Here is a 15,179-nt window from a genome sequence, read left to right as displayed (position 1 = left end):
TTTGCGATGTGAAAGTTACAACTTACAAATTATGATATTTAGTTTGTAGTCAAGCTGGGTGTATATATCCAATTGTATGATGGTGTTCTTTAATCAAAATTAAATCAAACTTTCCTTTAATATTTGATGTAAAATATTATACTACTATCAAGTATCAACACAAATTACAGCCTCATCATGCAATGAAAATTTCTAAATGTAATTACTTCTCAATCCTCCCTTAAAAACAAAATGAAGTCGCAAACTGAGTCATAAACAATTAAAATTAACCAAGAAATCAAAAATAAAATTACATACAAAGAGCTCCAAAACAATGGTCCCTCGTTACAAAATCAAACCAAGAGCGTAAAAAAATTTCACCCCAAACAGCATTATACAAGTTCTCTCTCTTAATCTTTGCAGTAACCCAGATGGTTTCTGGTTCGCATTTCTCATCCCCAAGAAACTAGCTAGAATCTTGCTCCTTGAGCCTGCAGTCATTACAATAAACATAAACATTATTGAATAATTTATTTCTATCAAGATCTTGAATTCGAACGAGGAATATGAACATGGATACTATTACTTACGTCGAATCCCATGAGGGATCTGCAGTAATTCGTGTTAGTAAGCACAGTGCTAGTAGAACCGCACTCGCTATCCTTGAGTGAAACTGTTGATCTATCAAGCTTGACAGACCATGGATAGTGATAATTCTGAGCATTTGAACCGAGGTTAGACGATGATCGTTGCATCCTAACCGCCCTTGGAACGTTTCTCCCTTCCAGTGAAGGCTTCCGCCTACTCAAAGGCTTCTCGAACGGCTCAATGGGCCGTTGCTTGGGGGCGCTATGTGACCGCACCTTAGCCTTGGAAGATTCGGTGTAGGCCATGTAGTTGGGGTAAAAGGGATACTCATTGTAAAGGGAATCTGCATATTCTGATCTGGCATAGGAAAATGGGATTGTGGGGTGTTCAGGTTTAGACATGGCTGAGTTGAAGCATTGAGGGCTGCTTTGTGCCGTGCAGTAAGAGCATTCTTCAAAGTGGTTGCTGCACGTTCGTGGGGTTATATCAGTTAAAGCTGATGGCGACTGCGAAATCTGTTGATGATCGTGTTTGACCGATGATGCACGGTGAATGGAGATTCGGTTTTTCGGTTTGCGGTTGGCTCGAATAGCTGTTTCTTGGTTTTGCAACTGGCTTGTAGTTGCCAAGATCCATTTCCACAATCTTGATGTTCTCTTCTAGCCCTCTGTCAAAATCCTACATGAACATAAGGATTGTTTTTGAGTATGTAAGATAAACCAAAACTCTGAATTTTGAAAAGCATTAAATAATGAATACACACTTGAGATGAATTGGTGAAGTTGTACTCTTGTGTAGATTTTCTGTGATTAAATTGCTTTTGGTTGATGTTTTTGGAATCTTCGGCGAAAAGCATTCTTCGAACTCGAGCTCGAGCTTGTGCATTGACTAGTGCCTGCATGCACCGAAGCGTTGCATTCGCCTGTTTCCTGACCAAATGCCCTCGAACCAATGCCTGCAGCTTCACTAATCCTTTCAATGCATTTAGAGCTTTTCTTGCCTTGAAAAAGAAAATAAAAACCAATGCATTTAGAGCTTTTCTTGCCTTGAAAAAGAAAATAAAAACCAATGTTAAACGCACAAGAACAACTAAAAAGAATCAGTTTTCATATAAATTTTATTATTAACATAATACTTTGGAAAACAGCTAGTTTCGATTTACAAGAAATGCATACCAAATATGAGCGAAAAACGGACTGAATCGTCACGGCAGCAGCCTCCTCAACTGCACTGCTCACCCTCTCGGAGGAGGCAGCGGTCAGCTGAATCATGGCCGCGGCCGCCTTAGCCGCCGCCACTGCCGCATCCGCGGCAGCCGCAGTAGCCACGGCCACCGCCAAGACATGCTTCTTAGCATCATCCTCCAAGTGATGATCCATCACATGAGACGGAGTGAATACAATGTTCTCCAGAGAGTTCGAGTCGGGCCGCCCCGGCGCGGTGGCGGAGGAGCGGCGGAAGCTCCACCGCCGCTTCTCCCTCGGTGTTGTGGGCTGCGGGATTGTTAAGGGAGTGGAGGGGTGCTGCTCGTTGACGTTGAAAACCGAAAAATTCTGGGGATCGCTGCCATTTTTTATGTCTTTTTCCTTCCTATCTTTCTTTCCTGTCAAGAAATTTCTTAGCCATTTTCCAGTTCTTCCCATATCTCCTTTCTCTGCGAATCTTTTCCTGAGAGAAATCTAAAGAATGTGTAATATTTCTGCAACTTCCCCAACTCTATATACATATACATATATACATATATATATATCACATAATTCTTTATCATTAATTGCACTATTTATTATTGTAATGTGACAACTAATTTACTGTACTTTTACCTCTTTCTTTGCTGTGTGATTCTGAAATCATTTGTCATTCTAATAATATAGAATCATGCATGGAGTTTTAGATTTTTCTTTTTTTGGAAAAAAGTAAAAAAATAATCGTGTATATATTGTCCTAGAAATGTCCCATACAAATCACCACTTCGATGAAATGAATTCGGACAAGATGAACAATTAAAAGACCAAAAATATATACCAACCAACTTATAGAGCTAATTTGATCTAAATTTTGGTAAAAACTTACGTAAGACGGTCTCACGGGTCGTATTTTGCGAGACAGATATCTTATTTGAGCCATCCATGAGAATGTACTATTTTTATGCTAAAAGTATTACTTTTTATCTTGAATATCGATAGTGTTGACTCGTCTCACAGATAAAGATACGTAAGTACGTCTCACAAGAGAACTACTCATAAATTTTTTCTTTATCTATTGTCCCATATTTTTTTATGTATTATTTATATCTGAAAATAATATTTTTATCATATTCTTAATTTTTTTAAACCTTACGTTTTCTTGTATATTTCTTGTCAATTTGGATATGAAGATGGTTATATTTTTAATCAAATACTTGAAAATTAGTTCTGGATAAATTTATTTAATTTTTTTTGTGGATTTTCATATTCAAATAATATCACACAATTTGTGTTAGATGTAAATTTTTATTTAATTTAACAAAACATAAAACAAAATAGAGAACATTGTAAAGCCTTAGAGTGAGTCTCATGTGAGACCGTCTCACGGATCATAATTTATGATCCGTGAGACGGGTCAACCCTACCCATATTCACAATAGAAAGTAATACTCTTAGTATAAAAAGTAATACTTTTTAATGGGTGACCCAAATAAGATATTCGTCTCACAAATATGACCCGTGAGACCGTCTCACATAAGTTTTTGCCAAAGCCTTAATTGAGAGACCACACTTATTTTACACGAATAATGTGAAGGCAAATAATAAAAATAATTTTTTTTTTTGAAAAATTACGAATTAAGGAATTAATCGTGGCAGTGACAAAACCTTTTCAGAAGATCACATTTTTCAGTCGTCCATTTTTGACAATTGGAATTGCTTGAATTCGACAAAATTGACAAAGAAAGATAGATCCCTTTGGCGTTGATATTAGAAAAAACAAAAATTATATATAATTTTTTTTTCCCCTTAATTTATTTTTCTTTCTCCATGAGAGGTTCATTTTAGGTTTTGTTTGTAGTTATCTTACTATTTAAGAAAATATAATTTTTTTTATATTAAGATAGTAATACTATTTAACATATTATAAAATTATTTTAGTTTGAAAAAAAATTATAAAAATATTTTTTCCTATGGGAAGGGGTAAGATTACAGGGGTGGATTTAAAGATGACAATTTTCCTCGTTCGGAGACTCGTAAAAAAAAAACCCGAAATATGCAAAGAGATTAGGGATGTCAATGGGTAGGATATGGGTCGGATTTGATACATCCATCTCCATACTCATTTATTAAATTCATCCCCATACCCATTCACATACCCGAACCCGAAAATCCTCATACCCGATTATCGTGTCTAAAAATCCCTCCATACCCTCTTCTATTCGGGTCGGGTATCGGATCCTCCAACGAGTTCGGAGGAAATTAACATCCCTAAAAAAATATCCTATTTTTTCGAATAAAAAACCCTCGAAAAAGTTCGGGGTCCGCCCCTAGGCTCTCCACAGGGGATCGATCACATGGTAGAGATCCTTCCCTAGTAATTGACAACTTTAATAGTTTTCAACTAAAATCGTACATGATCCAAGACATGTCAAGTGCCCACCTATCCTTACATTTGTATTTATTATTGCTCCTTGACGATGATATACATTCATTTATGTGGATACATTAAATAATGGATCCACAATAATTAATTATTATCAATAATTTTCTTTACAAATAAATATAACCAACTAAATAATTTTAAAGTAAACAAATGTATATTTTAGAATACTTACATTTTTTAAAAAAATTGCTTGAAAAAAAATGAATGTCATCTGTATCAAAACTTAGAACACTAAGTCCAAAAACGTTGAATGTCGAAATCGAAACCTCATGTTGGATGCAATAATTGTCCCTGCTTGGTAGAGCGATCGAATCGTGATGCTTGGTTGAGCTGCTATTCGGTTTAAAAGATTTGAGTCGTAACATTACCACTAGCTATAACTTTTGGTAAAAGCGGCAATCGCTCGGTCCTGCAATTGGTATCAGGGCCAAGGTCACGGGTTCGATTTCCATTAATTGCAAGGAGTGCAATTATTGGGAGGGAGATTGTTTGGTGCAATAATTATCTCTGCTTGGTAGAGCGATCGAACCGTGGTGCTTGAGCTGTTGTGCGGTTTAAAAGAATTGAGTTGCACCATTACCACTAACTATAGCTTTTTGGTAAAGCAGCAAGTGTTCGGTCCTACACCTCGTCTCAAATTTAAGATCTTGGAGACATATGAACAATAAATAGCCATGCACGAATGTTTTGTTTTTGCAAAACGTACATATGCTATTTGAGTTTGTGTGTGTGTGTAAGAGTGTATATTTACATTAAGTAATGCGTCGTAGAATAATGTTTAAAGTGAGAGATACAAAAAAATATACAAGAAATAAATAAAGTTTAATTTAACCAGAACCGTGGTAGTTATTAGTTGCATTCTTGGTTGAAATTTTTTCCCCATTTTTATTATTTAATCGGCAATGAAATATATATACTTGACTTTTCATAATTAAATTATTCTTCATATATATTATATTATGATATAAAATGGTGGAATTTGATTATTATTACCAATAAATAATTTGTTTGCATGTGGATTTGGGAATATTGGTTGATTAATTGTATCAGTATCGTTTTCAATCTTCTTCCCTTGTTGGATTTATTTAATTCAAAATATTATTTAAATTGTTACGTTGCACATGGTTTGCTACACTTGATTAGAATGTATATCTTGTCTTTGTGTATCTTTTTGCTGTCAAATTTTACGTGATTAAGATGCTGAATGCCCTGTATTTATTATATATATACAACAACTAAGTATGGCTGGCAATACATAAATTAGTCGATAATATCGTTTTGATTATGATACACTAATTATTGGAAAAAAAATTTGTAGTTTTTGTATTGTATATTTATTTTTTTTGCGATTCTGGTCTTTTACGTTATTTCGCATTTTTTTTTCCAAATTTAGCCATTTTTTATGCGACACTGATATTGGAAAAATTGTAATTTTGGTTTTGTATATTTGCTTATTTGATTTATTTTTTTCTTCTAGTTTTAAACTTTATTCTGATATTGTGTTAATATGACACCAATATAATTCTAAAATTTGTAGTATCATATCGATATTTCTGATAAAAATAAATTAAAATTGTAAAAAATCAAAAGATATGTTGCTAAAACTAAAATTTTAAAGAGTGGGTCTCATGTGAGACCGTCTCACGGATCATAATCTGTAAGACGGGTCAAGCTTACTCATATTCACAATAAAAAGTAATACTATTAGCATAAAAAGTAATACTTTTTCATGAGTGACCCAAATAAGAGATTCGTCTCACAAATACGACTCGTGAGACCATCTCACACAAGTTTTTGTCAATTTTAAAATGACACAATAATCACTATTTGAAGTTACATATAAACATGTTATTCGGTATTTATTCATATATTAGTAAATGAGATGGTTAGCGTAGATTTTAGAAGAACAATTTTTCAATATTTTATATTTATATTTATGAGTAGATCTTTTGTGAGACGATCTCACGAATCTTTATCTATGACTACTGGTCAATCCTACCGATATTCACAATAAAAAGTAATACTATTAGCATAAAAAGTAATATTTTTTATGGATGATCCAAATAAGAGATCCGTATCATAAAATACGATCCGTAAGATCAGTCTCACACAAATTTTTTGTCGTATTTATTACAGTTTTGCCAACGTTGAATCTTTACCAAGTCAATATCTTTCTTTGTTTCTGTTTGGTCCTCAAAATTGATTTGACATGTCGATAGAGGGTGATCATAAATAATGTGACAACGATTTTGAATGTTTCTTCAAGACATTTAAAAAATGATCAAAATTCAAAATATTTAATTAGATTTTTAAAATTATCAAATAGCATATAGAATATAATGGGACGATTCCAAACATATAAAATAAAATATCGAAATCAAAATTGAGGACCAGAACCAAAAATGGAATCGAAATGTTTAAAATTATTCATGAAAATTATTAATCGATGCATTTAATTTATGAGTAGGTCTCTTGTGAGACGGTCTCACGATTCTTTATCTGTGAGACGGATCAACCCTACGATATCCACAATAAAAGTAATATTCTTAGCATAAAGTAATATTTTTCATGGAGAACTCAAATAAGATATCCGTCTAACAAAATATGACTCGTAAGACCGTTTCACACAAGTTTTTGTTTTAATTTATATACTTATTTATTGTTTGATGTTTATCGTGCTACATTTTGTTGGCTTAACAACTGCTTTTAGTATTTAAACTAATATTTCTTTTTTTAAAATATGGATTACTATCAATAAATTAGTATCGTACGTAACCACTAAAATTGAAAAAAAAAATACAAATCAATGAATTAAAATTATGAATGTTTTGACAAATAATAAAAAATGAAAAAATGGAAGTTACGCTATCAGAATGTAATTTTCATTAAAGACATATGAATATGAAGAGAACTTAATCTTGAAATATTTAATAAAAAATAGTAAAACTAAAACAAAATTAAACAGATAATTTTTTGAACTTAAGAAATAATTATAATGATCATTTGCTAAATTAAAGAGCTTACTTCCAATTTGGAGTAAGCCCATTCGAAGTGGCCCATGGATGTATGATCCGAAACTTCAAATTTGATCGAAATTCATTTTTTTCCTTTTATTTTCTTTCTTTATTTTTTCTCTCTATTTTCCTCTCAAGGGCAAGTTCTTACGCGTTACTCACCCGTCCGCCTTTGTTTTTTCGAATTGATACTATCATAGTACTTATGTAACTCGACTCGAATGGAATGTGGTTCACTCAGTTTCGAGCTTTTGCATATATGTGTGTATTATCATATTTTTTATGATGGAGCTTTAATCGTTATGATCAGTTTATTCTTTGGTGTATTTTTTTGTGTTAAGAGTGCCGTTATCTCAGATTGTGCTCAAAATTTCATTTTCAAGAAAATAAAGGAAACCCATGGATAAAAGAGAAGCGTGAGTGGGGAAGGGGAGCTAGAAAAAAAAACTCGTTTAGAAGCATGCACACTAAATATCTCCGAACTAATATAGTAATATATAAACAATGTTAGTTAAGTAAATTGTATTGAGCTAGAAAAAATACTCGTTTAGAAGCATGCACACTATATACAAAATGTTTGCGTATATAATAAAAAAAATTACTAAAACAATTGGTTTCACATTTTCTTATCTAAGTGTTTGGCCAAAAAGCTATTTCATATTAAAATGAATTTTTTTTACTAGATGTTGTCTTTTATGGATAAATAATATATAGAATAATTATTTTTCAAAATTATCCCTTTGCATCCACTTATTTTTGATGAAGTTTGAAGTTATTTTGGAAGCCTACGTCTAGAGATCGAGAGAGATCTTACGTGTTTCACTCCAAAATTAATATTTAAGTTTAATTACGGAAGGACAGGGCTTGATTAGGATTATTTAGTTCGCTCTCTTACAAGTTAACTTCGATACAAAATATCGGATTAATTTTTTTCTTTTTCTTTTTTTTAAATCAAATTTTATGGTTGAGTTGTCATCTCATTACATTTGGTCAAAAATATAATTATTCTGGAATATCTTTTTTCTTTATGTTGGATCAATTAAGTTTTGATGATTTAATAAATTTGTTATTTTGTAAGTAACTCAGTGAGTTTTGATGATTTAATAAACTGAGTCAAACTGAACTGATAATAAGCTATACTGAGTATGATCTAAACTAAAAGTGTTATAAGATAAAATTCGTTTGAAGCTTAATTGATAAGTAGGTCTTCTAAACTGATATATGAAGATTAATTAGATTAAAAGATAGTTGGGTAAATGAAGAAACATTTTTTGAACAACTATTTAGACTACTCAGAGTTACAAAGCTGAATTATTGGATAAAGTCTTTCGTACCAACGATCTCTGAATTATCAGAAATCCGCGAGTACTATCTACAGTGTACAAATTCTTAGAAGGGCCAGTGGCGTGAACAAGACGAGATTAACGACTATCATATTTGATTTTGTTGACCATTGAATCCAAGTCTATAAATAGGTGTAGTTGTAAATCAATTAGATTCTTTAGAATCATCCCATGAGCTTAAATATTCAAGCTTTCCATATCCTAACTGCTTTCAAAACTTATTAGCAAACACTTAAGTATTTTGTATAATAATCGATTCTCCCGTTGACTTTAATTCATCGTTCCCCTCCAGTCCCGGCCCCCAACAAAGGAAGAACTCATGACGAGAAAAAGGCTAGGAGGCAACATCCAGAAGGATGAAGATCAATTTGTGCTAAATATTTTGATTTCGAAATACTTGTAAGTTGACAGTTAGTGTACCGCTCAAGTAAGTAAACTAAACTAGGAGTTTCAATTAAACAGTGATAAAGCCTTACTGAATCGGGTTGTTAAAAAATTATAATCTCCAAAGATTTCTAGTTATCATTATTTCCACGAGGAAGAAAGTGTGATGTATGAGTTATTCAAATATCCTAACATCAAGAAATATCTTTGTGTTTTTTACATTTCAGTCAAACTATTCTTGATAACCCAACAATTTTTCTTACTTGGCCATTTTTGAGTGTTTAATTAGTTAGTTTAGCTTCTTTCCACACAAAAATTTTACTGATTAGCCAACTGACATTAAACTGGCGACAATTACTAAATTCAAAGTTGTTATCACAATCGAATTTTGGACAAGCTATTGTGATTGTTTATTCAACCTCTTCTAACCACTCTCCGATTATAACACCTAAAAAATTTTATACTTGAGTTATTATTTTGTTATGCTTTGTTTTATCATAGATAATTATATTTTAGAAAAACTTGCTATCTTTAGGAAAAAATTACTTATTATAAAAATTCACACTTGATAATATACTATATATATAGTAAATGAGGTCGTCTCACTGTTCAATTTTCTTAGACGAATCTCCTACTCGTATGAAAAATATTATTTTATGTTAAAATATTATTTTTTTTGTAAATATGAATAAATTAATGCGTTTAACATATATAAATCTGTTATTAATTAAGTGACGCCCATGTGATTAACTGACTCGATTTTCTATTAATACTCCTCAAAATTACAAAAGAATCCTTTTGTTTTCATTTAACAAAATTTAACATCAAACCTATTTAAGTAAATGTAAATCTTATTTTTCTGAATTTCTAAAAAGACCAAAGTGTTTTAGGATTTTAAATCTTTTATTTATTTAGATATCTTAAAATACCATGTCAAAGGAAAAACACGTGGCAGGCAATGATTGGTAAAGGGCTCATGATAAATTGAAAAAATGAATAAAATAATGGCAACTCTACCCCTAACCCCCAACAACTTTCATTACACCATGTGACTCCCCTCTACTTCTAAAGTCCATAGTCACTCTAATTTAAGACTCCGTTTGAAAATTTCCAAGTGCCAAATCAACTTTAAAACTTCATCCTCATCAGGAAAAAAATTTGCACTTGTTTCCAGTTTCTTGATCATGGCTACGGTTCACTACGCTGCTTTTCTTGCGATTTTGCTAGCTTTCCAGTTCTCTGCTACCACTGCGTTCTTTAATCCATTCCGGCCACCTTTCTTTGGTTTGTATCTCTACAATTTTCATTAATCTTTTTCATGAAAATAATTCTCCATAACTTTTGAGAGAGACCATTTTTGCTACTCTTTGATGATATTGATTCGGCTAAATTATGAAGTTGTCGAGGGGTTATTCGAATTTAGTCTATACGCGCGCGCACACACATATATGTATATATATACATACATGTTTGTGTGCATGTATCAATCTGGGAGTGGCTTCAGTTCAATTCAGTTGCAAATATATGTTATTCTTGGAATGAAACTGTGAAATTTTTTTGATATCTCATACCAGTACTGTTTATAAATGTTTTGGCTCTTTTGGAGAATAGGCAATGCATGCGAAGAAAATTTATGTGGGAAAGGGAACTGCACGGTTTCTAAAAATGGCACGTTTGGGTACGAGTGTGCATGCGAGAGGGGATGGAGGCAAGCTCGTTCTGAAGACGACGACGACTTAAAATTCTTGCCTTGTGTGATTCCCAATTGTAAGTTCTCTCAATTCTTTGATTTTTTTTAGAACAGTATTTTTCCCATTCTCTGCTCTTTTTTAAGATCCATTTTATATATTTTGATGAAAAATTATGGAATGATTGAAGGTTATATGAGAAATTTTCTGTGTAACATATTATTCTTGTTCCCCTTAGGCTTAAGGCTTGATATAGATGCTCGATTTGAGAACCAGTGCTGCGGATAGTTTGTAATAGTAAAGATTACCGTTACATCAGCGTGATCGATGAATATTAGATTAAATTAAATCATATGAACACGAAGAAATCCAAATCCTCTTTTTCGTCAAGATTAAAAAGTGCGCAAATCGATGATTTATGTTTTAGAATGTCAATGTTTTACGCCAGATCAAATTAAGTTGGTAGAGCATCTTGATAATCTATAAAAGTCAATTGCTTAAGGGTCTGTGTTTACTCCACTGGTTTCTTGTAGAAATTATTGATCCAATGTTGACAAATATTTAATAAAAATATTATCTTAATTTCAAGACTGATATACAATTCTGTTCTATAGGTACACTCAACTACACCTGTGCAAATATTCCGTCCCCAGTGCAGAACAAAAGCAAGGAAGCTAATATATCTATTTTCGATCGTTAGTAAACTCTCAAACTTCACTACAAGTTCATATCATCATTGTAGATTTATATGCTTAAGATGCATTTTTCTTGCTTATAGCTTGCTTCTGGACTGATTGTGGAGGTGGTACTTGCAACAAGACCTCTCCGTTCACGTTCGCTTGCGAATGTGAAGAGGGTTACTATAATCTGCTCAATTCCACAGCATTTCCATGCTACAAACAATGTAAGAACATCACAAAAAACAATTGTTATAGAGCTTAGGAAATAGTAAGAAGCGACTACATCTGGCACTGGTTATGGTAAGAAAGTGAGGATAAGTGTGCGAACAACGTGTGCCATCGAGTCCAACTTGTGAAGTTTCGCGAGCCTAAGCTCAAGTTCAACTAAAAGATTAAGATTGAACTCGTGCTTAGATTCACAGAGCCCGAACTAAAGAGAGTCCACCTCAAACGGAGCTTGGAATCACAAGTTTTCTTGAATTGAGATGTTCATAAGCTCAGATCTCACACACACACACACACACATATAATTATTAATATTAAATTATAAAAAAGAGTTACAAGTTTGTGAGCTGACTCACAAGGTTTTGAATAGCTAAAAGTTAAACTTGAGTTTGAGCTTGCCACAAGCTTGAACTTGCCGGCATAACATTGAAGTTCGATCCAGCTTGTGTTGAGCTGGCTAGACAAGCTCACGAAGCGGTTTGATCGATTTACTCCTCTAGTATGGACTCAGGCATTCGGCAATAGCAATTATTAGTTTAGGCTACAATTATTAGTTTAGGCTACAATTAAATAAAAAGACCTAAAATCGATCTTGACTTGTGATATTAGGTTCGATAGGAGGGAACTGTCAAAATCTTGGACTCAGCTTTAAGAACACATCATCAAGCACTTCTCCAACAACTAATCTGGACGAACAGGGTACAAGTCATGGTGAGACCCTTGAAATATTTTCTTCAATTTACTAGTATTTTCCCTCATGTCAATCTTTTCGGTTGGTAACAGCAGCTAAGTTAAACACGAGAGTTGATTTTACTTGGTCAATTACCATGGTGGCAAGCTTGGCTCTGGTTTTGAGGAAACATATTTAGGATACAGAGTTGCATTCTATGCACATTTAACCATGGAGACATGAGATACGGTTCGTGTTATATTTCAGTGGGTGTTATGGTTTCATTGTATAATAACAGGATGGATACTTTATACAGCAGGCAGTCACTTGTAATATAGACAACATGATTCTTTTACAGACTTCAGTTGCATGTTTTAGCTGTTGCATTTGCTTCCTGCGTCTACCATAAAGATTTTTCTAATAAATTTGAGACCCTTTTCTACTTGTTTCTAACCAAATCATTGGGTGTCAGCAATTGAAGATTATGTTAAAACTGAATATAAAAAATATGGATAGACTGTAAGAGGCTAGTATGCACACGTAGCCGACTCCAATGAAATGAAGGGACCATAAAAACTAACTGGACAAAGTTAATAAGAATGAAATAAACAATTTCTTAACAACTGGAACATAAATTTCAAATAAAGGCGCTAGAGAGGATTAGTACAGTACAGCCGATTAGCTATACCATAAAATACTAGCCATAGGGTGGCAAACTGGTCCATACTCCATAGTCTTGGTTTTATTATGACTGCCGGCATTAGTTTCTCAATTTCTATCGACCATTAGCTAATAAAGTCGGTACCAAATAAAGATATAAAAATTTCCAGATAGTAAAAGCAGACCGAGCATATTGATCTGTATAATGTTATCGTTTACAGGATTATCCTGAGAATATTCCTGAATTTTTTATACCAATGAAACAAAATTTCCAGAGCAACAACTTCAGATTGACATCAATATTCAATTAACTTACCCCAAAAATGTAAAGAGTGAAAGATGAATCCAAACCTGAGAGGTTTTATTCATTACTCATGAATTTAGTCCGTTCAAAATCATCACCGTATGTCGTATATATCTTAACAAGAACAAAAGACCTATTATTTCCTTGGAAACTTTATTAGAAAAGACTCTGCTTTACCCGAACAATTCGAACTATAGTCTCCGGATACTTGAGCTGGAAGGAGCAGAAAATGCACCAGAATTATTAGAAACATCAATCCTCAACTCTACAACTTAAAAATCAAGACTCAATTTCCTTCATCGGTCCCAAAAAGCTTCATACGCGACAATGGCGTCCTCAAATAACCTTCCACCTCAAATTTCTTAGGCGAAAGCTCACGATACTTGGCAAACTCCTCCCTGGCCTCTACATTCTTATCCATCAAACTAAAAATCATCCCTTTACAAAAATAAGGCCGAAAATCATTTGGATCCTCTTTCAAAATCTCATCGTAAGTTAACAACGCCTTATCCACATTCTTTTGCAAGAACTGCATTTGCGCCATTATCAACTTCACATCCCTAGCTTTCTTCGCCTTGTTCTCCGTCTCAGCAAAGCTCAATGCGTCCTCCAATCTCCGCATCACGGCATCCCCTTCTCCCGACTTATCCATCAACAATGCGTTTTCGAACAAAGCCTCGTAAGACAAAGGGTCTTTTGTCAAAACCTCCTCGAGGGCATCGCGGGCTTCTTGAATTTTCCCCATTTCGTTCAAAACTCTAGCCATCAGGAACTTCCATTCAAGACTTTCAGGTTGAGCGGAGGATAGTTGTCTTAAAATAGCTAAACCCTCCTCATCCTCGCCCGCTTCCAGTTTCTGCTGGAGGAGTGTTTTCAACGCGTCAATGGCTTCCGAATTGGATTCCAACAACTGGGCTAGAGGAGAATTTGAAGAAGGACCTTCCTTTCCTTCATTCGTTCCTTCCTCCCCATAACCCGCTTCATCAAGCTGCTCTTCAGTTACACTCACCGGCGGCGACAAAATATCGGCTTTGGCATGCAACCAAGGGAAGCTACCCCAGGCGGCAGCGGCGAAGATAACAGATGCGGCGGCGCTTTTGAGGCTGAAAATGGAGGACTTGGGAGGATCAGACGGGGGTACGGGACCACTGCAACTGGCTTTAACCGTGAATTTCTTCGTCATAGCGTGTGAAAGAAGGTTGCGAGGCGAATGAAGATCGGTGGCAATAGACGAATATTGAAGCTTAGGGGGCATTGAATTGGGACGAAGGAAGATAGAATCCATGTTAGGGTTTCGTTCTCAAAATTTGAATCTTCAATATGAGAAGCTGCTGAGCAGGGGAAGGTAGATTTTAGAAGGCGACCATTTCACCAACTATTTCACCAAACATACTTGATTCAAATATAAAATGGGGTATTTTGTTTTTGAATAGTCAGTCTCAAGAATTTTTATACGTGAGACGGATCAATCTTATCAATAATCATAATAAAAAATATTATTTTTTCATGGATGACCCAAATATCAGATCCGTCTCACACAAATTTTTAACTTTATTTTTTTTATCTCGTTCAATTCTTTTTTTAAGAAAATAACATCCTCAAACATATTTAAAATATACTTAAAAAAGTCATTTAAAAAAAAGTATAAAATTAAGACAAAATGTCAATAAATAAATGGTTGAAACAAATTAAATTATTAATTTTAGTCTTTTTTCCTTAAAATTATATAATTAAATGGTTAATATCTTTATTGAATTTGTATAATTACATTGTTAATTGTATATGAATGTCATGGAGAATTTTTGTAATAATGTAATTGTAAAAATTCAACAATAATATTTATAATTTAATTACACGATTTTGAGGATGGCAAAAATTTATCACTGACACTTATTTAAATGATAATAATTGTTAATTGCCTCACGTCGGTTGGATGAAATAGATGGAAGTTGTATATATGATATTGGACAATCCTTCCTCTTGAGCTAGCTTGTGGGGTTCAGTTAGATCAAAGTTG

General features: G+C 33.6%; 3 protein-coding genes across 4 annotated transcripts; 1 reads left to right on the top strand and 2 right to left on the bottom strand.

Moving 5' to 3' along the window:
- Positions 1-142: 142 nt before the first annotated feature.
- Positions 143-2,516, bottom strand: LOC140827903 (protein IQ-DOMAIN 19-like). The gene is given in 6 exon segments (XM_073190844.1): positions 143-470; positions 570-1,133; positions 1,135-1,245; positions 1,331-1,567; positions 1,743-2,235; positions 2,388-2,516. Coding segments are annotated over 6 exon segments (1,464 nt in total). The 5' UTR covers positions 2,426-2,516; the 3' UTR covers positions 143-449.
- Positions 2,517-10,000: 7,484 nt separating this feature from the next.
- Positions 10,001-12,584, top strand: LOC140827901 (uncharacterized). 2 transcript variants are annotated; one of them, XM_073190841.1, is made up of 6 exons: positions 10,001-10,219; positions 10,547-10,702; positions 11,238-11,318; positions 11,402-11,527; positions 12,138-12,239; positions 12,315-12,584. In XM_073190841.1, exons 1-6 carry the CDS (start codon positions 10,120-10,122, stop codon positions 12,395-12,397), a joined length of 648 nt encoding a protein of 215 aa, XP_073046942.1. In that variant the 5' UTR covers positions 10,001-10,119; the 3' UTR covers positions 12,398-12,584. The 2 variants fall into 2 exon arrangements, with proteins under 2 accessions (XP_073046942.1, XP_073046941.1); XM_073190840.1 differs by having other exon boundaries at positions 10,002-10,219; positions 12,312-12,584.
- A 614-nt stretch (positions 12,585-13,198) lies between these two features.
- LOC140827900 (protein SLOW GREEN 1, chloroplastic-like) lies at positions 13,199-14,547 on the bottom strand. The gene has a single exon (XM_073190839.1). It carries the CDS (start codon positions 14,445-14,447, stop codon positions 13,449-13,451), a length of 999 nt encoding a protein of 332 aa, XP_073046940.1. The 5' UTR covers positions 14,448-14,547; the 3' UTR covers positions 13,199-13,448.
- Positions 14,548-15,179: the final 632 nt, after the last annotated feature.

The sequence above is a fragment of the Primulina eburnea genome, chromosome 3, assembly GCF_022965805.1.
Source record: "Primulina eburnea isolate SZY01 chromosome 3, ASM2296580v1, whole genome shotgun sequence".
Lineage (NCBI taxonomy): Eukaryota > Viridiplantae > Streptophyta > Magnoliopsida > Lamiales > Gesneriaceae > Primulina > Primulina eburnea.
This window is presented reverse-complemented; position numbering and strand designations above follow the sequence as displayed.